This window comes from Rhinopithecus roxellana, chromosome 10, assembly GCF_007565055.1.
Source record: "Rhinopithecus roxellana isolate Shanxi Qingling chromosome 10, ASM756505v1, whole genome shotgun sequence".
In the NCBI taxonomy this organism is placed as follows: Eukaryota; Metazoa; Chordata; class Mammalia; order Primates; family Cercopithecidae; genus Rhinopithecus; species Rhinopithecus roxellana.
The window spans coordinates 88950710-88967985 of NC_044558.1; the positions used below are offsets into that span (position 1 = coordinate 88950710).

Sequence of the window (17276 nt, forward strand, 5' to 3'; positions counted from 1 at the left end):
GCTCGGCAATATTTAGCCATGTTTATTATTATAAGTGTGGCTGCCAGATTTCTTTCAAAGGCCCTACATGGTCTTTTCTAGCACAGGGAAGTGAGTACTACTTTGCTTATAGGTTTTTGTGTCTTCGTGAAAGAAGTGTTTTGACACCTACCAAATGTAAGAGGTTTGAACTGAGCTGAAAATGAAATCCAAGCTCTTGCTGTTGCTGTAAGAGGAGGTAGTGAGTTATTACAACAGATTAGACTATCTATCCATCCACCCTACTCACATTTATCCACCCATCCATCCATCCATCCATCCATCCATCATCCATCCACTCTCCTCCCATTCATCCATCCACCATCCATCCACCCATCACTCTCCTATCATTTACCCATCCACCCATCTATCCATCCATTCACTCTCCTCTCATATACCCATCCACCCATCCACTCTCCTTCCATTTACCATCCACTCTCCTCCCATTTACCCATCCACCCACCCATTCATCCATCCACTCTCCTCCCATCCATCCATCCATCCACCCATCCATCCACTCTCTTCCCATCCATCCATCCACCATCCATCCACCTATCACTCTCCTACCATTTACCCATCCACCCATCTGTCTATCTACTCACTCTCCTCCCCTTTACCCATCCACCCATCCACTCTCCTTCCATTTACCCATCCATCCACTCTCCTCCCATTTACCCATCCACCTATCCATTCATCCATCCACTCTCCTCCCATCCATCCATCCATCCATCCATTCATCCATCCATCCACCCATCCATCCACCATCCATCCATCCATCCACTCTCCTCCCATCCATCCATCCACCATCCATTCACCTATCACTCTCCTACCATTTACCCATCCACCCATCTGTCCATCTACTCACTCTCCTCCCATTTACCCATCCACTCTCCTTCCATTTACCCATCCATCCACCCACTCTCCTCCCATTTACCCATCTATCCATCCATCTACTCTCCTCCCATTTACCCATCCACCCATCTACTCTCCTCCCATTTATCCATCCATCCATCCATCACTCTCTTCACATTTACCCATTCACCCACCCGTTCATCCATCCACTCTCCTCCCATCCATCCATCCATCCATCACTCTCCTCACATTTACCCATTCACCCACCCGTTCATCCATCCACTCTCCTCCCATCCATCCATCCATCTATCCATCCAGCCACCAAACTTTCCAGATGGTCATCTAATTCATCTATCTACCTACCTATATATCCATTCACCTGTCCATCTACCCACTCAAACACACATGTATACATACTTACATACATACAATGAACGCTTCCAAATACACAGCAGATACTGGTGATCCATCAACAAACAAACTGGATGCATTCATTTCCTGCTGTCACAGAGGTTAAAATTAAGCAGAGAAGGCAGACATTTAATGAACAATTACAGTCAGAGTGGTGGGTGCTAGAATAGGGGAAGTATAGGCTGCTGTAGGAGTCCTCGTGGGAGCACCATCCCTAGCCTGAAGAGGCAGGGAAGGTTTCTAAGAGGCAATGATCTAAAGAGAGAACAGGAGTTATCAAGACATGAGAAGGAGGGAAGGCTCTTTGAGGTAGATGAATCAGTAGGTGCAGGTGAAAGACAGGGGAAAAAGCAGCCCACTCTAGAAGACTGTAGGTTAGTTTCTCAATGTCTCAGTGCCTCAGTTTTCTCTTCTGGAAAATGGGATAAGAATAGCATCTACCACATAGGGATGCTGCAGAATGGGGCGAGTTAATGAGCATAAAGAAGCAACAGAGGCCGGGCGCAGTGGCTCATGCCTGTGATCCCAGCACTTTGGGAGGTCAAGGCAGGCAGATCACCTGAGGTCAGGAGTTCGAGACCAGCCTGGCCAACATAGAGAAACACCGTCTCTACTAAAAATACAAAATTAGCCAGGTGTGGTGGCACATGCCTGTAATCCCAGCTTCTCTGGAGGCTGAGACAGGAGAATCGCTTGAACCTGGGAGGCAGAGGTTGTGGTGAGCCGAGATTGTGCCATTGCACTCCAGCCTGGGCAAGAAGAGTGAAACTCCATCTCAAAAAAAAAAAAAAAAAAAAAAAAAAGAGAGAGAAGCAAAAGAGGTAGGGTCTGTTTGGAGCACGAAAAACAGTAAGGGAGTGAAAGAGGGAGAGGGATGAGTAAGTATGCCAGACAGGGGGTGGGACCCGTGATGGTCCACAAAGCCTCACCTGCTTCCTCTCTAGGTGATAACTCTTCATACACACATTATATCTTTTTTCTTTTTTGTTTTGTTTGTTTGTTTGTTGTTGTTTTTAAAGAGACAACATCTCCCTCTATTGCCCAGGCTGAGTGTAGTGACGTGATCATGGCTCACTGCAACCTCAACTCCTGGGCTCAAGTGATCCTCCCACTTCAGCTTCTCAAGTGGCTGGGATTACAGGCGCATGCCACCATGCCCATCTAATTGATTTTTATTTTTATTTTTGTTATAAAGATGGCGTCTTGCTGTGTTGCCCAGGCTACTCTCAAACTCCTGACCTCAAGCAACCCTCTCACTTTGGCCTCCCAAAGCGGGGATTACAGGTGTGAGCCACTGTGCCCTGCCAAGTCTTTTTACCTTTGCAGTATCTAAAGAACGCTACTGTTAACATCTCAATCTTCTGCAGGAGGAAAATGCTCACATTAAGTGACTTGCTCAAGGCACTATGGCTGTAAAATTGCAGGTTAGGAATGGCCCAGGCAGGCCCTCCAGCACCTGGCCGATCTGGCAGATGGTGTCCTGGTTCTCAGAAGTAGCCATGGGCTTATGAGTTGGAAGACTTGGGTTTTCATTTTGATTCTATAACTGAGCAACCAGGTGTTTTTTGGACAAATTATCTCACCTCTCTTTCAGCCTCAGTGTAGTAAAGGAAATAATGGCCACTCAAGGATACCTGGAAGCTGTGAATGTGACATTATTTAGAAAATAATCACGTCTTTGCAGATGTGATTAAGGATATAGGCATGCGGAGGTTACCCTGCCTTATCCAGCTGGGCCCAAAATACCGTTACATGTATCCTTATAAGAGAGAGGCAGAGACAGGCATCATTCACAGAAGAGGAGAAGACCATGTGGCCATGGGGGCAGAGACTGGAGTGACACAGCCACAAGCCAAGGACACCAGGAGCCACCAGAAGCCTGAAGAGGCAAGGATCAGATTCTCCCCTTGAGCCTCTGGAGGGAATGCAGCCCTGCTGACACCTTGATTTTGGCTCAGTGACACTGATTTTGGATTTCCGGCTTCCAGAACTGTGAGAGAACAACGCTTTCCCTTATTTGAAGCCACCAATTTTCTGGTATTTTGTTACTGCAACCACAGGAAACTAATAGTTTTTCATCCAGAAAGAGGTGACAGTGAGTTGTATCTCACAGGGGTATTGAGAGCCTTGGAAGAGTTGGACTATGAGAAAGAATCTAGACAGAACCCAGAAGGCACCAGGTGATGAGTCAGCCTCAAATGCCTTCCTTATCTTGTCCCAAACCCACTCCTTGGAGGTAGAGCACTAGGGTGGTGAGGTAGAGCTGGAGTCTTGAAGTTGTAAAGACCTGCGCTGTCATCCTGACCCCACCACCGAGCAGCTGTGTGACTATAAGAACTACCTGATCTGGGCTGGGCGTGGTGGCTCATGGCTGTAACCCCAGCACTTTGGGAGGCTGAGGTGAGTGGATCACCTGAGGTCAGGAGTTCAAGACCAGCCTGGCCAACATGGTGAAACTAAAAATACAAAAATTACCCGGGTGTGGTGGCACGTGTCTATAATCCCAGCTACTTGGGAGGCTAAGGCAGGAGAATCCCTTGAACTTGGGAAGCAGAGGTTGCAGTGAGCAGAGGTCGCGCCATTGCACTCCAGCCTGGGGGACAAGAGTGAAACTCTGTCTCAACAACAACAACAAAAAGAACTACCTGATCTCGTAACCCCCATTTCCTCATCCATTGATAAGAGTAACTAGCACCTACGTCAGAAGAATACTGAGAGGCTGGCTCTGTCGCCCAGGCTGGAGTGCAGTGGCAAAATCTCAGCTCACTGCACCCTCTGCCTCCTGGGCTCAAGCGATCCTCTCACCTCAGCCTCCTGAGTAGCTGGGACCACAGTCATGTACACCACACTCGGCCAATTTTTTTGTATTTTTTGTAGAGACGGGGTTTCACCGTGCTGCCCAGGTTTGTCTTGAACTTGTGAGCTCAAGCAATCCACCCATCTTGGCCTCCCAAAGTGCTGGGATTACGGGTGTGAGCCCCAATGCCTGGCTTTCCTGTTTTATTTTCATCTGCTGAAAATAAACCAGAAGGCACAGGGCAGGATGGAGCTAACTTCAGTTTCTCTGCCAGTTCACTTACCATTTACAGAGCTCTGCCCAGTGTCCAATGCTGGGCTGGGTCTTACCGATACACTGGTGGGCCAAACAGACTTTTCAAATAGTGAGGAGGCAGGAACGAATGTAATAATCACGCAAGTACTTTGGGAGGCTGAAGCAGGAAAATCACTTGAGCCCAGGAGTTCAAGACTAGCCTGGGCAACAAAGTGAGACTCCATCCCCAAGAAGAACAAAAAAATTAGCCAGGTGTGGTGGTGCACTGAGCAGTCCCAGCTACTCAGGAGGCTGAGCTGGGAGGATCGCTTGAGCCCGGGATGTTGAGGCTGTAGTGAACTGTGATTGCGCTTCTGCACTCCAGCCTGGGAAACAGAGCAAGACCTTGTCTCAAACGAAACAAAACAAAACAAACAACCCCCCCGCCACACACACACACAAGAAGGTAATCAGAAATGCTATGAAAGAACTGTACTTAGGGGGATATAGAAGAGACTTTTGAACTGAAGCCTCAAGGATCCATTGGAGAAGGAGCATCTCTGGAGGTCTGAAGGGCATGCGAAAGAGGCCGAGACAGGAGGGAGGAGGGCAGAGGGAAGAAACAGCGGGGGAGCCAAGGAGTGGCAGGGCGTGATGCTGGTGGCGGGGGCAGAGGCAGGCTGGGTAGGCTTTGTAGCCGCGCCTGTGGAGCTTGGTCTTTGTCCTGAGCACAAGGGCAGTCCCTGGAGGGTTTAAGTTGGGCGGAGGTGAGGGCAAGTGATAGGAGAGGATAATCAGATTAATTTTCTTTTAGAATCCTGCTCCGCTGGCAGGGAAAAGAATGAAGTGGAGGGGGTTGGAGTGGACACACAGAGGGAGACTACTTTGGTCTCATGGTGGTGAGCACTAGGGTGGTGACAGTGGAGACACAGAAGGAGGATGGGTTCCCACGTCATTGAGGAGGCAAAATGAACAGATCTTGGTTGCTGACTGGAAGAAGCAAGGAAGAAAGAGGAAGAGTCAGAGGTCCTTTCCAGGTTATTGATGTAAACAATGTGGGGTGGAGGGAAGTGCTATACTCTGAGATCTAGAACAATAAGAAGAGGCCCAGGCTTTGGGGAAGATCCTGAGTTCCTTCTTGAAAATGGGTCTACTTTGACTCACTGCTTTACCTGGCTCAACCCAGGCCCCATCTGAAAGGCAGCCATGTTTTTTCATACCAGCTGACACTGCCTCCCCTTGGCAACAGCTGATTGGACAAGCGGTAGGCACATGACCATGCGCACCCATTCATTGGCCAGCTGCTGACCTATGAAATAGCTGGCACACAAAATGACCTGGGCCAATCAGACCTTCTCCCAGGAGCTGAACTGGGGAATTGTAAGAGGACAGGACACACGCGGTGGATGCTGCAGACCACAGATCGTGAGCTGCAGTGACAGCCAGGGAGAACGTAGGAAGCCTTGGTGTAGCTTTGCACTCTCAGCTCTGAGTCTACTTATAGAAGTGAATCTGTACAATATCCCACTCTTTGCAGTAACTGGACAGCACCTCTGTTCTGACCACAGCAAGGAGACTAAAAGCTCAGACTCGGGGGCCTGACTGCCTGGTGGTCTGACTTTACTCTTCAACTTCTAGCTGTGTGGCCTTGGGCAAGTCACTGAACCTCTCTGTGCTGTAGTTTCTTTCTCTTTCTTTTCTTCCCTCCCCTCCCCTCCCCTCCCCTCCCCTCTCCTTTCCTTTCCTTCTTTTTTGAGTTTCGCTCTGTCACCCAGGCTGGAGTGTAGGGGTGCGATGTCATCTCACTGCAAGCTCCGCCTCCCTGATTCAAGCGATTCTCCTGCCTCAGCCTCCCAAGTAGCTGGGACTACAGGTGCCCGCCACCACACCTGGCTAATTTTTTTGTATTTTTTTAGTAGAGACGGGGTTTCACCGTGTGTTAGCCAGATGGTCTCGATCTCCTGACCTCGTGATCCGCCCGCCTCGGCCTCCCAAAGTGCTGGGATTACAGGTGTGAGCCACCATGCCCCGCCTGCAGTTTCTACATCTGTGAAAATGGGATGGCAGTAATAACAGGATCCCGTTCACAGGATGTGGTCATGACTCAGTGAGTTTGTACATGTAAAGTATTTGGGACAGTGGCCAGTACGCAGTTAAGCGGCCTCTAAGAGTTTGCTATTACAGTTGTTATTCCTGATCCTAATTAGAACAGGCAGAAAAATGATCCACTGGTGACAATCTGTTCTCCAGTGTCACTTAGCACATGCCACTCTGTGGGCTCTGCCTGTACTGCCCCTCTGTCTGACTTGGCTGGCTGTGGAGAGCCAACACGTTCCCAGCAGCTGACAGGTGCTAAGGAAAGGTGGAAGACATTGCCACTTCTCAACACTGGCTTCAGTCCAGGCTCCTCCCCATCCTGGGTTCCTGGGGTCAGAGCTTGGCTGTAGCTGGGCGCAGGGAGGGGTGTTACTACTCAAGTGAGGATGATGTGCCTTGTGCCTGCAGGTGGCTGCAACCTATGCCCCTTGCAGGAGCTGGTCCACCTTGACGAGGCAGCTGATGGCTGCAGCCTATTCCTGGTCAATGTATGTGGTACCCAGGAAGCTGGCAGTGTAGCTCTCAGACCTTCACTGGCTAGACCTGTCATTATCTAACAAGGGAGTGAGGCTGGAGCAGATGTTTCAAGGAGGGGGCCAACCAGAAGCTTCCCCCTGGGGTTCCCAGCCCAAGAACACGAAGCCAGTGTAGGGGCACACAAAGCCTATGGAAACAATCCTGGCTAGGATTCTCAGAGGTCAGACAGCTGGGAGAGACCCTTGGGTTTGACATAAGGCAGACCTGAGTTCAAATCCTGGTTCTGACAAGTGTCTATCAGGGGGATTTCTGGGCCTCAATGTCTTTGTCTGTAAAATGGGAATAAGTGTGTATATCTTGAAGGGTAGGGTGGTAGTAGCAGTAGTAGGAGGAAAGAGGGGCATAGCAGTGATTTAAAAGCATCATCCTGGTAGCCAACATGTATTGAACACTTACGATGAGCCAGGCCAGCCCTGAATATTCATAAACTCCATTGACGCCATGAGGGAAGTCTCATGGTAGAGTGAGTAGGGTCCTGGCATACTAAAATCAGGTAACTGAAGAGTTTAATACCTGTGCTATTTACAGAGGTGTGGGCAGGGTTTGTGGACACCAACAAGAGGTGGTCTAGTCCAGAAAGGTACGGGGAGGGCACAGTCACCAGACCTGGATAGAAAGCTGTCTGGAGGAGCTGCCTGCGATAGGAACTGTGTGTTCAGACTTATTTTCGACACGTGAGAAAGCGGGTGGTAGGAATAACAGTGCCCACTTCCCAGGGATGTTGTACAGATTCCGTGGGTTACTGAGTGTGAAGTACGAGGACTAGCACTGACCCATGGTAACCCGGGAGGGAGGAAACCAGGTGTGGCAGGGAGCGGAATGCTGCGCCCATCCAAAAATGTCCACATCTTTTAGAAAATTATTTTATTTTTATTTACATTTTTTATTTTTAATTTTTTATTTTTATTTTTATTTTATTTATTTATTTTTTTTTTTTAGAGACAGAATCTCACTCTGTTGCCCAGGCTGGAGTGCAGTGGCATGATCATGGTTCACTGCAGTCTGGAACTCCTGGCCTCAAGCGATCCTCCCACCTTGGGCTCCCAAATAGCTGGGACCGCAGGCATGTGTCACCACACTCAGCTAATTTTTTAAATTTTTAGTAGAGACAGGGTCTCACCAGCAGGCTGGTCTTGCCCAGGCTGGTCTCAAACTCCTGGCCTCAAGCGATCTTCCTGCCTCAGCCTCCCAAAGTGCTGGGATTATAGGTGTAAGCCATTGAGCCACCACACTCAGCCCAATTTTTTTTTTTTTTTTAATTAAAAAAAATATAGCATGCTTCACGAATTTGTGTGTCATCCTTGCATAGGGGCCATGCTAATCTCTGTGTCATTCCAATTTTAGCATATGTGCTGCTGAAGTGGGCATGATGTCCACATCTTGTTTTTGTTTTTTTTTTTTTTCCTTTGGAGATGGAGTCTCACTCTGTTGCTCAGTCTAGAGTGCAGTGGTGTGATCTCGGCTCACTGCAACCTTTGCCTCCTGGGTTTAAGCAATTCTCCTGCCTCAGCCTCCTGAATAACTAGGACTACAGGTGCATGCTGCCACACCCAGCTAATTTTTTTGTATTTTTAGTAGAGACTGGGTTTCGCCATGTTGCCCAGGCTGGTTTTGAACTCCTGAGCTCAGGCAATCCGCTCACCTCTTCCTCCCAAAGTGCTAGGATTACAGGCGTGAGTCAACGCGCCCAGCTGATGACCACACCTTAATCCCTGGAACCTGTGAATGTTACCTTATGTGGCAAAAGAGACTTTGCTGATGTGATTAAGGATGGGAGATGAGCCTAGATTATTCGGGTGGGCCAGTATCATCACAGGGTCCTTATAAGAGGAAGGCAGGAGGGCGAGAATCAGGAGATGCAACAATGAAGGCAGAGGTGTGGCAGGGAGGGAGAGAGGAGAGAGGAGAGAACGCTCAACCTGACATCACTGATTTAGAAGATGGAGGAAGAACATAGCTCTACCAACACCTTCATTTTTGCCCCAGTAAAACCCATTTTGGACTCCTAACCTCCAGAACGATAATAAATTAATGTTGCTTTAAACCACTAAGTTTGTAGCAATTTGTCACAGCAGCCACAGGAGACTAACATGCTGGGGGAATAAACACCTCTGCCTCTCTCTCCATCGGCTGAACCCAACTGGAAGCTGATGGGCACAGGAACCCATAGTTCATACAGGTCAGCCCCCTGGGCAGACAGCAGGGTGAGAAAGATGGAGAATGTAGCTGAAACGATCAGAGGAAGTCATTTAGCTGAAAAACTATTACCCCATTTTACAGATGAGGGCACTGAGGCTAAGTCATTCATCCAAGATTGCACAGCTAATCAGTGTAGAGCTGGCAGTCATGAAGATTAGACAACACAGGGATTGTGAATCACTCATTGAGCAATTACCATGTGCAGAGTGTGGAGCAAAGCACTCTGTATTTCCCACAACCAATAGTTCTTACAAAGGGAGTACTTTGGAGGAAGGTGCTATTGTTATTCTCAGTTGACAGAAGAGGAAACTAGGTTTTTGTCACCTGCCCAAAGTCACACAGCTGGAGGTGCATGGCTGGGATCTGAACACAGATGTGTCTGATGCCAGAGTCCATGGGCATAGCCATCAGGCCATGCTGCTTTCCAGTGTCAAGTGCGTGGTGCCGACATGGAACCCCGCACGAGCTCAATGGGCAAAAGGTCCTGGTCATCATGGTCTTGGGGAGGGTAAACGGGAGGCATCTGAGGACTTTCCTAGGCCTGTTGTTTCCCCTCTGGCTTTTCTTCTCCACATCTCTTTTTTTTTTTTTTTTTGTCTTTATGCCATTTTGCATTTCCTGGCACTGCCTTTTGGGTACCAGAGCTGTGGCTTCATCTAAGAAAACCTCAGCAGCCTAGGATTTTGGCTCAACTAGATAAATCAGGGCTCCCCAGTCCTGGGGCTGAAGACTGGTACTAGACTGTGGCCTGTTAGGAAACAGGGGCACAGCAGGAGGTGAGCAGTGGGCGATCAAGCATTACCACCCGAGCTCCACCTCCCATCAGATCAGCTGCGGCAGTCGATTCTCCTGGGAGTGCAAACCCTATCGTGAACTGCACATGCGAGGGATGATCTAGGTTGCATGCTCCTTATGGGAATCCAGGGCCTGATGAACTGAGGTGGAACAGTTTCATCCTGAAACCATCCCCACCCTGATCCGTGGAAAAACTGTCTTCCGTGAAACCGGTTCCTGGTGCCAAAAAGGTTGGGCACCACCGTGTTAAATCACACAGTGGAGGAAGAGAGTGGACATGAAAGGTGGGAGGACCAAAACGGGCCCAAAGATTGGGGTCATGGGTTGGGTTAGTTGCCACTCAAGATCGATGGTCACTTCCAAGCTGCTCTGCTGTCAAGCAATGCCTGGGACATGTCTCAGCTTTCTGAACTTGAAAGATGGCTGTTTTTACATAATGGAAAGCAGGAGACTTTAAACATTCTTTAGTCCATCTGCTTCAGTCCACATTCCCTTTGGGTCACCTTACAGAGCCACTGGCAATCGCTATGTTCTATAGGTGATACCTTGTCTGAGCCCTGCTCAGTCCTCTGAACTCCAATGTCTATTCCCCAAGGCCTCTTCATTCCAACACCTGCCTGGAGGCCTTTCTCTATGATACACTGCAAAGCATCATTGTCCTCACTACCCACTCCAGGGTCTGTGGCAGACATCACTAATCAATCATGGAGCTCCTTCCTTCCAAGCCTCAGTCCCCTCTATAAAATTAGCTCCTGGAAGCCACAAAGAGTCAAAACCTATTAGGGCTCTCCTTCCCTGGGAAAAGCAGGACCCAGAGCATGCTAACATGCTTTTTTTTTCTCTCTCAGGTGAAATGTGGATGAAAATTGCATCAAGGGTAGCTGTGAACAACCTAACTTAGGAAATGCACTTGGAAAGTAGAGGTGTGACAAGGTGGTGATGACAAAGAACCATGCTCAGCTTCATGGAATTAGAAGAGGTGGGTGACAGGAGCTACGAGCTCAGGCTCTGTTTATTTTATATGCTGACATCAGTCCACCCTCATCCATTCTTTCCTCCTCAGAAGGCACCATGATTCCTCTGTGTGATCCATGTGACTGGGGTTACCTGATGGTCACAGCCAGTGCCTACCTTGGACTTGACGGCCAGGATGATCTTGGGCAGGGCCACGATGAGGCACTTGAGGGCGATGGTAATGTACTTTAGAACAAAGTCTGCGATCCCCACGATCCATAGCAGGTCAAAGAAGTCCAGTGTCTCCAGGTTGGGCTTCAGGAATATGAGGCTGGGGGAAGGATTCAGAGGGTCAGAAGGTTCCCTTAGGGCCAGGCCTCAGCAGCTCCTTCTACTCACTCGGGAGCCTTCTAAGTATCACCTGTAGAAAAAGCACTGAACTGGGAGTCCGACGTCTGTGTCCTTTTCCTAAAGTATCACTTATAGAAAGAGCACTGAACTGGGAGTCAGATGTCTGTGTTCTTTTCCTGAATCTGCTACTCACCTGCTGTGTGACCTCACGTGGATCTTTTAACCTCTCTGAGTCTTAGTTCCCCTGAGAGTTAAATGACCATATTGGCCTGGAGTTTCATTAAGGTCCCTGTTTTAGTCCTTTTTTGTGTGTTGCTGTAACAGAATACCTTAGGCTGGGTAATTTGTAGAGGAAAGAGGTGGTTTTGTTTGTTTGTTTGTTTGTTTTTGAGATGGAGTCTTGCTCTGTCTCCCAGGCTGGATGGAGTGCAGTGGTGTGATCTTGGCTCACTGCAACCTCCATCTCCCGGGTTCAAGTGATTCTCCTGCCTCAGCCTCCCAAGTAGCTGGGACTACAGGCATCTGCCAACTCAGCTGGCTAATTTTTTGTATTTTTAGTAGAGACGGGGTTTCGCCATGTTGGCCAGGCTGGTCTCAAACTCCTGACTTCAAGTGATCCGCCCACCTCAGCCTTCCAAAGTGCTGGGATACAGGCATGAGCCACTGCTCTCACCCAGAGGAAAGAGTTTTATTTAGCCCAGGGTTCTACAGGCTGGGAAGTTCAAGGGCACAACACTAGCTTCTGGTGAGGGTTATTTTTCTGGTGCATCATAACATGAAGGAGAAGGCCAAAGGGGAAGCAGACAAACCCCAGGGGCGTCCTGGCTTTATAAGAACCCACCCTCACAGGAACTAATCCATTCCCATGAGACTAACCCAGTTTCACCAGAGCAAGAGCTCACTCACTATCATGAAAATGGCACCAAACCACTCATGGAGGATCCATATCCGTGACCCAAACACCTTCCGCTAGGCCCCATCTCCCAACACCATTGGGGATCAAATTTCAACATGAGTTTTGGTGGGGACAAACCCAACCGTAACAGTGCCCCCTAGTTTTGTGGGTCCACAACAGGCTTTATAAGAGGAGGCAAAAGGAAGGAAGGAAGGAGGGAAGAAAAGAAAGGAGGAGGAAGAGAGGGAGGGAAGGCAGGGAGAGGAAATTAGGAAGGCAGGCCAATACTATGAAGGAGGGAGGGAAACTGATGTGTCAGGAACTGTGCTAAGCTCTTTGCTCACTGATCCTCACAACTGTCCTGTGCAGTGAGTGTTGCTTATCTCCAGTTTCTAAATAAGGCACTGAGGCTTGGAGAGGTGAAGTCAGCTGCCCAAAGTCACACTACATAGGCATAAAGGCGTTGGTATCAGACAGACTTGAACAGGAATCCAGGCTTCTCCATTTATTGGACCCTGGGCAAATAAAGTTATCTCTGTACGCCTCGGTGTTCTCATGAATAAAATGGGAATTGTTCCCTCCCTTATGGTGTCATTGGCAGGATTTGATGAGATAATGGACAGATTACAGACCCTGCAGTGCAGCAGTGATGACCATAGTAATACTATGAGGCAGGTACTTTTATCTACCCCATTTTGCAGATGAGGAAACTGAGGCACAGAAAGGTAAAGTGATATGTGGAAGGTCCTGAAAATATTAAGGGACAGAGGTGGCCTGGAACCCAGACATCCTGGCTGCAGTTAAAGTTCTCCATCCATACTCTACAGCTGAGTAGTGTAAACCTGTCCATGACCAGATAAGTGAAACCTCATGTTCAGTTTCTGTACTTAACTCGGAGACAGACAACAAGCAGTTCTCAAACTGGCACTGGTGAACAGACCACACTTTGAGTGGCACTGCTCTCCAACACTCCCCAAGAGGGGAATGTTCTTTGTAATAGTGGCTAAAATATCCTGGCTTTAGATGTCATGCAGCCCTGCTCTGTGTATTTTACATGTCTTAACTCATGTTGTCTTCCCAAAGACTCTATGAAGTAGGTACTGTGAATATCCCATTTTGAGGCTGGGCGCGGTGGCTCACGACTGTAATCCCAGCAGTTTGGGAGGCAGAGGCAGGTGGATCACTTGTCAGGAGTTTGAGACTGGCCAACATGGTGAAACCTTGTCTCTAGTAAAAAAATAAAAATTAGCTGAGCATGGTGGTGCATGCCTGTAGTCTCAGCAACTCAGAAGTCTGAGGCAGAGGTTGCAGTGAGCCGAGATCATGCCACTGCACTCCAGCGTGGGTGATAGAGACTCCTTCTCAAAAAAAAAAACAAAAAACAAACAAAAAAATATATATATATCCCATTTTGAGCTGAGGACACCGGGGCACTAAGAGGTGGAGTCACCTTCCTGCAGCATCTCGGGTTGAATGTGGAGCTTAGATTGGAACCAGTACTCAACCCACGCTAGTCCCTCTCCTTTCTTCCTGCCGGATTACAGGCTCTGGGCAAGGGCCAGACTAAATCCCATCAGCCCCCTCCAAAGCAGGGAGAAGTGCACTCAGCACAGAATGGATGCTTTCTATATGCTTTGGAAATACTCAGCTGGGCTGGCGGAAAAGGGTGCAAAATGAGGCCCCTATTCTAGCATCCTAAGAATGGGTTGGTCTGGGTTATTTTAAGTAGGGCAAAACTACGGACAAGTCACTCACAACACCTTCAGTGACCCTCCCACATCCCTGCCCTGTCTCCATGGGATTCCTCGCCTGCAAGTTGGAGTAGTCATCCAGGTCATAATACAGGGAGAGGTTTGCGGCCCTGAGCTCCTGTCTTTAGCTCCGCTCTTGCCCTTCCCAGGATATCCCAGGCTGGTTGGTGGATTTCCACTCTGCCAAATCTCCAATGCTTCCATGATCATGATCAAATGAAGATCTGCCTCATCCTTTCCATTTCATCCTGGACACCAGTTGGTGTTCAATCTATCTATCTGGGTTTTATTCCATCATCTTAGTGAGTTTGTTTGTTTGTTTTTGCTTTTTTGGGGGGGTGGGTGCAAAAGTGTTTTTCTATGGATTCATCATCAAGTCCACTCATTTCTAAAGTACCCTACAAACTTTAATGGACGGATATATTTTATTGTCAGTTTTGCTCCTCCTTAGGCACCTCCACCAATAATTACGGTGATTTTTTTTTTTGAGATGGAGTCTCGCTCTGTCACCCAGGCTGGAGTGCAGTGTCACAACCTGGCCTCACTGCAACCTCTGTCTCCTGGCTTCAAGCGATTCTTCTGCCTCAGCCTCCCGAGTAGCTGGGATTACAGATGCCTACCACCACGCCAGGCTAATTTTTATATTTTTAATAGAGACAGGATTTGGCCATGTTGGCCAGGCTGGTCTCAGACTCCTGGCCTCAAATGACCCACCCACTTTGGCCTCCCAAAGTGTTGAGATTACAGGCGTGAGCCACTGTGCCCAGCCTAATTATGATAATTAATCATAAAATAATCATATTAATTATATGCCCAATGTTTTATTGTTTACCCGGCACTTTCATGAGTCTTATGACATGTGGCCTTTCCTAACTAGCCTGCAGGCAGATAAGGGAAGAATGTGAACTTGGTTCCAATTTTGCAAATGAGGAAACTAGGGAAGGCTCAGAGAGGTGACATGACTTGCCCAAGGGCACAAAGCTGGGAAGAGGTAGAATTAAGACTTTGATATTGGTCATCAGACATCAAATCCTGAGACTATTCAAGCTCACTGGTAAGGGGTGCCTCCAAGGCTAAGACTCCTTAGCAAGGGCTTCATGAAGTCTCAGTTTCTTCACCTGTGAAATGGGTCCCCAAGAGGCCAAAATAAGACAATGGTTGTTGGCATCACACACAAGCACACTCTAGACTGGTGACTTCATTAAGGACAAGGACTCAGCTATGTTGCTCTTCTCTCTCTTTTTTTTTTTGGAGACTGAGTTTCGCTCGTTGCCCAGGCTGGAGTGCAATGGTGCAATCTTGGCTCACTGCAACCTCCACCTCCCCGGTTCAAGCGATTTTCCTGCCTCAGCCTCCCAAGTAGCTGGGATTACAGATGTGGGACACCATACCTGGCTAATTTTTGTATTTTTAGTAGAGATGGGGTTTTACCATTTTGGCCAGGCTGGTTCGAACTCCTGACCTCAGGTGATCCGCCCACCTCAGCCTCCCAAAGTTCTGGGATTACAGGCGTGAGCCACCGCGCCCAGCCTGTTGCTCCTCTCTTAAGCTTCTCTCTCTGTCTCTTCCTGTGCGCCAGTTTGACTCAGTCTGCTTTGATGGGGGCACAGAGGTCTGAGCCTGGGAATATGATCATACCCAGAAAATGGCATGAGCTGGAAATTCATCCAAGGTTCTGGGAAACTCCACCTCCTCCACCCTCCACCAGGACCTTGACATTCTAGACCAAGCACTGAATGCAGGGTATGAGATCTGTGTTGACGCCTCGGAACTGCTCCTCAAATTGCTTTTATGGGTGGCCTCAGAAAGTGGCGAAACCACACAATCCTCAAAGTTCAATTTCTAAACAGATGGATGTGATCTGAAAGCCTGATTTGAGTTTCAACCCTGTCCTAGAGGTCCTCTGGCCAACCCTACCCCCAACCATCCACAAAAGAATCTTCCCTCGATTCTGACAGCTCTGATAGCTTCCACAAACAGCAGTCACGTTCTGATAACATTCACTTATGCAGTGATCTCCAAATACTTTTTAAAAAATGAAGCCAAATGTATTCCGATTACAGGATTATTTTTCTTTCCTAATTAATTCTTTGGTGTTAAAATAACCATTCTTTTATGAAATGATGTCAGTGGTAGATGATCTTTTTTCCTAATTGTGGTAAAACACACGGAACACTAAATGTACCGTCTTAACCATTTTTACATGCACAGTTCAATGATGCTAAGTACATTCACACTGTTGCATAATCATCACCACCATCTAACCACAGACCTCTTTTCATCTTGCAAAACTGAGACTCTGTACCCATTAGCAGTAACTCCACATTCCCTTCTCCCCACAGTCCCTGGCAACCATCATTCTCCTTTCTGTCTATAAATTTGACTGCTTTAGGTACTTCATGTAAGTGCAATCATACACCTAATGTCCTTTTGTATCTGGCTTATTTCAATTCACAAAATGTCCTCAAGGCTCATCCATGTTGCAGCATATGTCAGAATTTCCTTTCTATTTCAGGCTGAATATTCCACTGTATGCACATACCACAGGGTGTTTATCTATTCATCTGTCAATAGACACTGGGTCACTGGCTTGCTTCCACCTTTTGGCTATTACATGATGATCATTTTTAAAACATGTTTTTAGTTGCAAAAAGCAAGCTGATATCTACATGGTAACCCCCTGGACTTTTGATGTGGGTCGCTTTACTGGTTTGTGAATTCTTTTAGTCTGGGACTTACACAATTTTGTGTCTGATGTAGAGATGTGATTTCCAGCACCCTTACAGCCTCTACAGATTCTTCCAAGTAGTTGCATTTAGGGCATCTGCTGAGCCTGTGACTCTATTCTGAGAGGTGCTCACCACTGCCATCCTCAGGGAAAGCATCCACATCCCCACTGGACTCTGCGACCCAGCCCCCATGGCCCATGAAAAGCCAATCAGAGGTGCGCTCTCTTTAATTTTAAAGGAGAAACAGAGACTGCTAGTGAACGGCTAAGTCATGCCAAGAACTGAACATCAAATTCCAGGAAGTCCCTGGTCCCTGCCCTTTCTCGGGCCTTGTTGTTTGGTTTTCCTAGGATTGTTTGAGTCCCTGCATGGAGCAATGCCTGGAAGAATTCCCTGTTTGTTTAAGCTGGTAACCCAAAGGGCCCTTAGTTGATATGTTTTCTTTTTTTTTTTTTTTTTTTTTTTTTCAGACGGAGTCTCGCTCTGTCGCCCAGGCTGGAGTGCAGTGGCCGGATCTCAGCTCACTGCAAGCTCTGCCTCCCGGGTCCACGCCATTCTCCTGCCTCAGCCTCCCGAGTAGCTGGGACTACAGGCGCCCGCCATCTCGCCCGGCTAATTTTTTGTATTTTTTAAGTGGAGACGGGGTTTCACTGTGT

General features: G+C 48.0%; 1 protein-coding gene and 1 non-coding gene across 2 annotated transcripts in view; both read right to left on the minus strand.

The window, feature by feature from the left end:
• The window catches only part of RNFT2 (ring finger protein, transmembrane 2), a 112880-nt gene that overhangs the window by 60766 nt on the left and 34838 nt on the right, over positions 1–17276 (minus strand). The window contains exon 7 of the mRNA XM_010380132.2: positions 11072–11225. Within this exon, the coding sequence (XP_010378434.2) occupies positions 11072–11225 (154 nt within the window). The remainder of the gene's footprint in view (positions 1–11071; positions 11226–17276) is intronic.
• On the minus strand, positions 8211–8314 carry LOC115900112. Its single transcript, XR_004059792.1, has one exon. It is a non-coding gene; the product is annotated as a U6 spliceosomal RNA (small nuclear RNA).